Source organism: Mobula birostris, chromosome 9 (assembly GCF_030028105.1).
Source record: "Mobula birostris isolate sMobBir1 chromosome 9, sMobBir1.hap1, whole genome shotgun sequence".
Classification (NCBI taxonomy): Eukaryota; Metazoa; Chordata; class Chondrichthyes; order Myliobatiformes; family Myliobatidae; genus Mobula; species Mobula birostris.
The window spans coordinates 99,568,489-99,578,219 of NC_092378.1; the positions used below are offsets into that span (position 1 = coordinate 99,568,489).

Sequence of the window (9,731 nt, forward strand, 5' to 3'; positions counted from 1 at the left end):
ATTTTTGTACATTTTTCTCCTCTAAAGAGAGAAGTTAAACTTTTAACACACGCGTAATACTTTTTAAAGCAACAAGGTAGAGAAGTGTTTGCACTGGGTCTGTAACATGGAGCCTGTAGTTAATCTATCAAAGCTTCTTGGCGGATATAATTCCCATAGCAACTTGAAGCAAAGACCGACAGAGAGCCATTTCGTTGTTTTCACCAGGGTCGTTTGTTTATTTCCAAAATGCAAAAAACAATAAATGTTAATACTATTTTTTCACTTCCAGAAGTACAAAGTGCGTGTCTATCAGTGACTGCTAATTACTATAATCATACTATTAAGAACATAAGCAATTTTAACGTAAGTTGTATATTAACGTAAGTTGGACATCAATTGTATATAGTATTCGATTGATTTATATTGTTATCTACTTTTCAATATCAAGTATACGACGATAAAAACCTGGTTATATGTAGCAGGAGTCGGGGAATATTTTCCTTAAAGAGGTTTGCCCTGGGCTGCTGTTACTCAGTGTACAGTGAGGATCAGATGATATGCAGTCTGTGCGCTCTGATACAGTATTCTGCGTGCTGGGCAGAAGAAACGCAAATATTCCGACTGAAATCTAATTAGGATAATAAAATCGCATTAGTTTCTATTAATTCATAACTGGATGCTTATCGTTAATTTGTATAAGACAGTACAAACTCTAATCTGCAAAAAGTACAAAACAGAACGTTTGTATAATTCCTTTCGACTCTGGGTATGTACTTTCCTATTAATTGACTCGAGGTCTTTAGCACTGACATCACCGTCTGCCGGGCACAAAGGTATAACTAAGATGAATATGAAGGTCAAAACGTACCACAGGCCTCTGCAGGCGTTCCAGTACGGTACCGCCGAAGCACTCACACCGTGTGACCAGGAAACTCGAGTGTTGATAATTGACTCTAGTGCGGAAACATAGATCTGAGTTTGTTGACAAGATCGTTAATCAAACCAGAGTAAGTTATCACTACACCGTTAAACCAGAAAGTCAATCAAAAGAAAATGCTGAAACATCAGCCACTCACAGCTGAACACTGAAGAAAGCAAGGAATGTTCGAGTCGCTTCTGGGTGCTCAGGCCCACTCAATCCTCAATTAAAAGCTGACTCCTAATTCACTGTCATGAACCCTCACGACTTTATGATAAACTGCCTCAGACTCATCCCAGACCATTTAAGAACACTTGGATCGTTTGTTTTGCCTGGATTTCCTTATATATCCCACAGTCTGACCTAGCTGGAAAATTGAACGAGCTTCACCCCACAACCCAGCGGCAGCGACACAGCACCGCTCCTGTTTATCCTGATGTTTTGATTCATCGAGTCTCCCCTATTCCCATCTTGTGGAAACATTAATAATCAAACCAGGTTATAAATGGAAAGTTAAGACAATGACTTTTGCACTTCAGTTGTCTTCCGTAATTGATCCGGTTTCTCTTAAATAAAACCTGACTGAATGCATTCAGTATCAATCCGGATCAAACCTCATCTCGGCAGAAAGCTTGCGTGTTCGAGCGAAAATCCCTAAAGCGGTGTTAATTTGGTTAATAATTCAATTCGGGAGAAGCGGCACATTGTCCGCATCTTTCAGCAATCAGACAGTCCACGGATTCCAGCAGCTTGATACGTCTTTGATACAAAAGTTTATATCGACTTTGCAAGTTTTTCCTAAGCACAATACTGGAGACAAGCAGGCGCTCTTAGAATGCATTAGGCACTAGTCATGAAGATTAATTAAACTCGATTAAAAAGGAGCCGGACAGGAATCGATCACCAACTGATTGTTATTTTCAGCACTGAACAAAGTCGTTTGCTAAATCCAATGGACGGTTATGTTTTCTTCTTTTTGATCGATCGTCTTTTAAAGGACTTCTTACGTCAAAACTCCTTCCATATACCGTCAGACCCAATCTGAGGTAACGAGAGTGACAGTAATTGTTGATGATTTTAATAATAAAATTACACATTAATTTGGTCCATATATTTTCAGAAGCATGTTTATAGAGCGATGCATTATGCATAAGATTTGCATTAAAATGTTTAACATTGACATTAACATTATAAATTGCACTATTAAATGGTTTCGTTTATATGCTTGTAAAACGCTCAGCAATTAATAACGTTCAAGCTACCCCCGAGGTCCCCTATTTAAAATAAACAACGCACGATTTCTAGATGACATATCGTACACTCTCACTCCATTCTACAGCAAAAAGAATAAAAAATAACACATTGTTGGTATTCCAGGAAAGTAGCGTAAAATAACGAAAGAATTCAAACACCACGCCCCCGAATGTAAGTTTTAGTCGAATTACTGGACAAATGTTTAGGGAGTGATCCATATAAATTGTATGATCTCCCCGCTTGTTTAGGCTTATGGTCAAAGTCTGCAGAAGACATTAATTTGCAGCGTTCATACATGCATAACATTTCTGATTGTAACATCTATTGGCGATATGGCAAGAGACAGAGTATAGAAGGGTCGGAAATGAAAAGTAAACTATAGTGGGAATCAATTGACATCAACTCTTCGGAAATTAACTTGTAATAACACAAATAGAAGCGTCTTGATAAACATCAAGCTTCAAAACATACTAATCTAGCAGAACATTTTGATACTAACTTCATAAAGGCTCCAGTCTAGAAAACAGTCCAAATATTGAAACATTTACATGATATCCGAATTATAACTGAAAACCAAAAAAAAGCCTGCTACATTCACAATGGAGAGCGTTAGTAATTTTGTAACAGATTACTGAATCACTAAACTACATGGTGTAGGTCAATAAATATATTACAATCAGAGATTGGTTATAACGAAGTCTCACGCTTTGGGCAGTACAGTACTGTACTGTGTTCAGTAAACGCGTGGAAGCAAGATATAACGATACAATGGTTACACACCGAGACAACTCTCCCAACTGGTAACACCAATAACAACACAAAGGATCCTTGTTTACCCCGGGTAAAGCATTTAATGCACGTTTAAACGCTGCAGTGAACCATAAAACAGAGGGGGTGAGAAAGAGAAGGGGGGGGGGGGAGACAGAGAGAGAGAGAGAGAGAGAGAGACAGACAGAGAGAGAGAGAGAGACAGACAGAGAGAGAGAGAGAGAGAGAGAGAGAGAGAGAGAGATAGAGAGAGAGCGCGCGAGAGAGAAAAGAGGGCTTATGATGCGTGCAAGTTACTTACCATGTAAAGAAGAAACAATCGACATGCCGGAAAGTTAGTAACAGTTAACTTTGAGACTTCGTTTAATCTTTTTAAAGATGAAATATCTACTTTAGCAAGCAGGTCCCAATTGTTCAGTTCACACATATAATGATAATTCTTCGTTCATTTCTGTTATGTCGGATTTATAAAAGACGCCTTTCTGTGTGCTCACTCGCTTTAAAGTTTGGCCAACTGGGAGACAAGAGAAACTAAGCGAGCCGCATAGTGTGGAAAATGTATACTGCAATTTAACGTTTTTTAAAGCATACATGCCTCGGAACATAAATATTCATATATCTTTTAAGCCTGCTAAACCACTGAGATTTCAGCCAATTTTAGCATGGTTTCTGTTCAGAGAAAAATAAGAGTTAACCGTGGTATATATACACTGAAATGCTTTGTGAATCGACAAGGGGAAATTGTTGTTCATCTTGCCAGAATATTCCTGGTGATCAGCCGTTTAATATTTAAATAGTTAAAAAAAAATTTCGGAGCGTTGCAACTTAAAAAAAACGGATCGCCCCTTTGAGTGATTCCCTCCTCTTTAACAAGAGGAGCCAATCAAGTCGTCAGAGACGCACACGGACCAATGAGAGAGACGCAGCCCGAGACTGATATACCAGCCGTAAACAAACTTCTGACAAAAGTTTCTTTTCCAAGTTTTCCTAAGCAGCCGTCCGGCGTGTATCGAAGGCGATTTGACAGTGTAGTTTTGTGTCTCCATGGCCGCCGCCCGCTGGTTCCCTGTTCAACGTATCTCTTCCCAGTGATACTTTATTTAATTCCCCATCCCGAAACACGTGGCCTTAATATAGGAATTCCGAGTTCAGAAACGAGCACTATCTTGAACTTCTGATTTCCCATTATTTGGAAACTTGCATTGCTTTTGAGTTTCTTGCAATTTCAATGCACCCTTGGCGTCTGCGGTGAACCGGTTTGCCAAGTCGATGCTGAACATGACGGAGGAACACGGGCAGGGGGCGGCCAATGCGGGCTGCAGCCCGGCCTGCAGCGGCTCCGACAGTGAGTCGGTGGGATCGCCGGGGTCGGTGTCCGAGGGCGAGCCTCAGCCGGAGGACTGCAGCCGCTCGCTGCCCGCTGCCGTCGCCAGCAAGAAGTTGGGCTGCGAAGAAGACGAGCGTTTCCCAGCCTGCATACGAGAGGCGGTCAGTCAAGTGTTGAAGGGCTACGACTGGACTCTGGTGCCCATGCCCGTGAGGATAAACGGCACTTCCAAAAACAAGCCCCACGTTAAGAGACCCATGAACGCCTTCATGGTGTGGGCTCAGGCTGCCCGGCGCAAACTGGCGGACCAGTACCCGCATCTTCACAACGCGGAGCTCAGCAAAACTCTGGGCAAACTCTGGCGGTAAGGATGGCCTGTCGGCTCGTATCTGGTTTCATCGTAATCAAATTACCAGCGGTAGCGGACCGGTTTGAACTTTCCACTGCCAGTGTTTCCGCGGCATCGGGGCGACCTGAACGCGAGTCAGCACAAATGGAGGAGCAGCGCCCTTTAGCTGTGGCCGTTCTATCTGCTGTAGGAACTCAGCAGCATCTGTGGGACGAAAGGAATTGTCGGTATTTCGTATCGAAGGAGTTTCGACCCGAGGCACCAACGATTCCTTTCTCGCCACAGATGCTGCTCGCCCGCTGAGTTCCTCCACCAGATTGTTGCTCGAAATTGCGGTATTTCCATACGCACCTTCCCCACTCTGAATTACCCGGCAACCAACATACCCCCACCCACCACCACCACGGGGTCATCGAAGTGGTAGTCCTTCGCGAGGGGAAACTGCCCCGGCCGTATTGTAGCACTGATAGACTAAAGGAGATTTTTATAGGCGATCCTCTCCACAGGGACACTCTGCCGAGGGTATGAGTAATTTGTCGGCGTACCCCGCACCTTAGGCTAAACCTCCCTTGGTTTCATGACATTGCCCTGATTTCATCCAACTCCTCCGTGTTCATTCCCGCGTTGGCAGTTTTGGTGATTGCGTCGATCTTGGATGGGCAGTGAGAACGCTTCCGTTTATGGGGTTAGTTAGTCATTCTTCCGCCAATACCTCCCAGACCTATAGATGCCGTCTGACCCGCTGAGTTCGCCCGGCATTTTGTGTGGCGTGGTGTGGTGTGTTGCTCTAGATTTCCAGCATCTGCGGTCACTCTCGTGTGTAGGTTGAGCAGGTTCAGCTGACGAGACTCTGCCCGCAGAGGGAACGCGGCTGCTGTCCGAACAAGGGAAATGGGCGGAGAGCAGAAGCGGAACCCACTGCCTTTCACTCTCAACGCGACTGCAAGGGAAAAAGTAGAATTTGTCAAGAGATACAATTGCTTGTCTTTTCATTATCAGAATTGAGTGGCGCAGATAAGACCCCGCTGGTGATCTAGGGAGGAGGGATTAATCTGTTTCCAGATTTTGTGTCCAAAACCGTTGATTTGTCCAGTATTAGACGAGGTGACGGGGAGACTCAAGGTGAATTTGGATTTTGTTCAGTAAAACATTTCAAAGGGGTATTAAGTACTGGAAGGGAATACTAGGAAAAGGGCGGGGTATCGGGATAGTTCAGCGTGCTGGAGGAACTCTGCAGGTTGAGCAGCACCTGTGAGCAGTCCTGAAGTCGGGTTTCGATCGACAGTTTCTTTCCTCTCACAGATGCTGCTCGACCTATTGAGTTCCTTCAGCAGGTTGTTCGTTGCTCCCGAATCCAGCATCGGCAGTCTCTTGCGTCGCAGAGATCATCCAAGGTGGTTCGATTAGGGTGGTGAGTCCCCCAGGCTCGCACTGACTCTCTGCTCGTGTCTCCCTTTGACAGCCTGCTGAGCGAAAGTGAAAAGCGTCCCTTCGTGGAAGAGGCCGAGCGCCTGCGGGTACAGCACAAGAAGGACCACCCCGATTACAAGTACCAGCCCCGCCGCAGGAAGAGCGTGAAGAACGGGCCGCCCGACTCCGAACAGGGCGCTGAGCAGAGCCAGCTGGCCGTCGGCCAGGTGTACAAGGACGGCCTGTCGGCAGGGAGGGGAGTCTCCGACGGCCACCACCCGCCAGAGCACACAGGTGAGGCGCAGGGCGCTTGTGAGTGGGAAGTCGATGAAGAGAGCGAGGGTAATACCGCCAGTCTGGGGACAAAGCGGAGTCACCCCGTTCATTCTGTATCAACCGAACCTATAACTAGATTACTGGCGGGACACCATTCATTTTGCCCACATACTTGTACTGAAGAACCCCTAGATCTGTCACAATACAACGTAGTCTAAGCTCAGAGATAAAAGTGTCTAATCATCATTCAAGTTGGCCACAATATCGGGTTGGGTTGAGGAGCCTCTGCCGTTCTGTTTACCACAAAGAGATAATATTTCTTCTCATCCACGTTAAAATAAAATCTCAAAATTTTACAGGTACTCGGACGGTCAGTCACATCCGTAAAAAGAGAGACGGAGTTAATGTTTCATGTCGAACACCCTTTTATTTTAATTTTCTAGTGAAAACATTAAACTTCCTTCTTTTTCTCATACTGTCACAAGGACACGCTTTCAATTCACGATACATTCGGCCCTTGGGACAAGCTTGGGTCAAAGACAGAGATAATATGGACCGTCCAATTTATTTAAATGTGTGCACAAAACAGAGCGGTTAATACGGTTTGGATTGTTTTTAGTTGCATTTTAACCACTTCACAGAATTGTTGAAAGTTTTGAACAGCTGGCAAAGAGCTCTGCTGGGCGATTAGCAGTGTCCAGATTGTCTTCCTAACGGCAGGGGAGGTTAAAAGAGTCAATAATGTGTTTTATAAAATGAATACGGTAGTTTCAATTGGCAAGAGAGCCGGGTAACCAGAGGGATGTAGAACAGTGAGAATGATTTTTCCCACTGCTTTCACATTCTGCAACGGCCTACCCCAAGAGACAGTGGGAACAGTTTCATCAGCAGGCTAGCGCCCAGGTACCAGTGGACACCACCAGTGACAGCCTCTCAAACACTTCCTCTCTGCTTTGTCTGGGCAGATGAGTGCTGTTTGGATTAATGTTTTGAATTTATGTTATAACACACGTAGGGAAAGATGTACAATCATACCTACTTTATGTCATGTATATTTTTAAAGAAATATATAACAAATCAGTTTCAGCACCAAATTTTGAAGGGAATTTCAGAGAGACTGGAAAGGAAAGTTGGTGGAAATGCAGTGTCAGGGTAGAGATGCAGGATGGAGTGACTGACCAGGACAGGTTCAATGATCAGGGACCTCCCTCTGTTTTGTGTGATTTTAAGAGCTAGCTTCTCTTCCTGTGGCTGTAGTGTAATTGTTTGCTCTGTTTCTGACTTCTGTAGTAAAGGCCTGTCCTTTTGTTCTTAACCAGGCCATGCACAAGGGCCCCCAACACCACCCACCACACCCAAAACTGACCTTCATGTGGGGAAGCATGAGCTGAAGAGGGAGGGGCGTTCCATAGCGGAGAACGGCCGCCAGAACATTGACTTCAGCAACGTGGACATCAGCGAGCTGAGCAGTGAGGTCATCAACAACATGGAGACCTTTGACGTCCATGAGTTTGACCAATACCTACCACTGAATGGCCACACGGTGCCCTTCTCCTCTGACCATAGCCATGGACTGAACACGGCCGGCTCATACAGTGCTTCCTACCTAACCAGCAGCGCAGCCCAGGTCATCTGGAATCATAAGAGCGCCTCATCTTCATCATCCTCTTCATCAGTCGCCAGTGAACCAAGTCAGCATAGGCCGCACATTAAGACAGAACAGCTGAGCCCAAGCCACTACAATGACCAGCATCATGGCTCTTCACCTCAAGCTGATTATAGTTCCTACAGTAATCAGGGTTGCAGTCCTGTCAGTGCTACTGCTACTGCCTTTTCTGGCTCCCAGTGTGACTATTCTGATGTCCAAGGCCCCAATTACTACAACCCTTATTCTGGATACCCATCACCCATCTATCAATATCCTTATTTTCATTCATCTCGCCGTCCTTATGCATCATCCCTCCTGAATAGTCTGTCCATTCCTCCAGCCCACAGCCCAACCAACTGGGATCAGCCAGTCTACACAACCCTGACTAGGCCATAGGAAGTTGTTATTTCCCAGGATAAATATTAGGTGGGGGGTGGGTTTGGAAAAACGTGATCTCAAGATCCCTTGAGGCTTACCCAGTCTTCCGTGGCGTTATGCACTAATGAAAGACTGACCGAGTAGAGCACAGTGCCATTCCAGTTTAAGTGCCTGCTGATCTGAAAATGCCAAATCTGACCAATGACTGCCATCAGTGACATGGTTCTCTGTAAAAGGAGCACAAAGAATTTGGTCTGTGCTGATTTCCAGCATGAAGATGGAGAAAAATTAAAACCTCTGAAATCCTCTGTGAGGACAAAGTACTTTTGAATGAAATAGGTCAGATTCCGTAAATCTTTATTCTTCCCCTGGTTGATTTATTTTCTAATTTCATGAAAAGAAGTGTTGAGGGTATCTACATTTTTGAAACGTGTTGTTTCTGAAACTTAGTTTTTGAAGTGTGTATTTATCTTATGTATTTTAACTTTTTATTACTTGGAACAATTCAAGCATAAAAAAAGACTTTCTCTTGTGGGATCAAGAAATTATGTGGAAATGGAAATAGTGTCTTAAAGTAAAATAAATCAGTTGACTTATTTCCCATGGGTTTGGGAGGTAGTATTTTTGATTGACATGCCAACTGTTTTCTAAATCAGAGTGAAAACCATATCTTACTAAGTACGTTACATGCTTTGAAATCAAGTCTTTATCACAGTTTCTGGATATAATGGTAAGTTTTCTAACAAAAGTTTCAGAAGTTTGTTCCTTGGCAACTCAGACTATTGGGGACCACATATTTTAGCCAACAAGCTGTGAATCTTTTAATTCTCCACTATAATAAATCTGACCCCATATTAACAAATGCTGTCAATGAATAGTGTAGCCTAATGCCTTCTTTTATTCTCCAATTTCAATTGTATGCTGAGCATATAAACTTGTTTTCCATTTAAATGCTAATTTGTGCCTTAATGTTTGCAAGAGTAAAAAGATTTATGTTAATTTTTACTTCTATTTTTGGAAAAAAAATGTTTGTTTTTGAAAAAAAGATATTCTTGGCAAATTCTTTTTGCAAACTGTTTACTGTATAAAGTTTGAGAAATCAATTGTAACTTAACCATTCTGTTTGTACTAGTTTTCTGTTAGAGGAATGCAGAATAATTTCTGACTAAGCAATGTTAACTTTTGTACAGATCAAATGTCAAGATTAAAAACAAAGCTTTTTACTGTATTTCGGTGCATCTAATTTTAAGAGAAAGAGTTCATGTAGAATTATTTGATAGATTTGTTGAATAATAACTAGTGAAGGCATATTCGTACAACATAGAAACAGTCCCTTCAGACCACCATGTCCACAATAACCATCAACTACACACTTACACTAATCCTATTTGCAATTTGGTGTGTGAGTTTCTATGCCTTG

At 43.4% G+C, this 9,731-nt stretch overlaps 1 protein-coding gene and 1 long non-coding RNA gene across 2 annotated transcripts; one reads left to right on the top strand and one right to left on the bottom strand.

Moving 5' to 3' along the window:
• Positions 1–272: 272 nt before the first annotated feature.
• On the bottom strand, positions 273–5,413 carry LOC140202894 (uncharacterized). The gene is made up of 3 exons (XR_011887226.1): positions 3,225–5,413; positions 851–1,942; positions 273–610 (listed from the first exon to the last, which is right to left on the bottom strand). It is a non-coding gene; the product is annotated as an uncharacterized lncRNA (long non-coding RNA).
• Positions 3,884–9,477, top strand: sox8a (SRY-box transcription factor 8a). The gene is made up of 3 exons (XM_072268437.1): positions 3,884–4,614; positions 6,062–6,303; positions 7,605–9,477. The coding sequence occupies exons 1-3, from the start codon at positions 4,193–4,195 to the stop codon at positions 8,327–8,329; spliced, it is 1,389 nt and encodes a 462-aa protein (XP_072124538.1). The 5' UTR covers positions 3,884–4,192; the 3' UTR covers positions 8,330–9,477.
• The last annotated feature ends 254 nt before the right edge of the window (positions 9,478–9,731 follow it).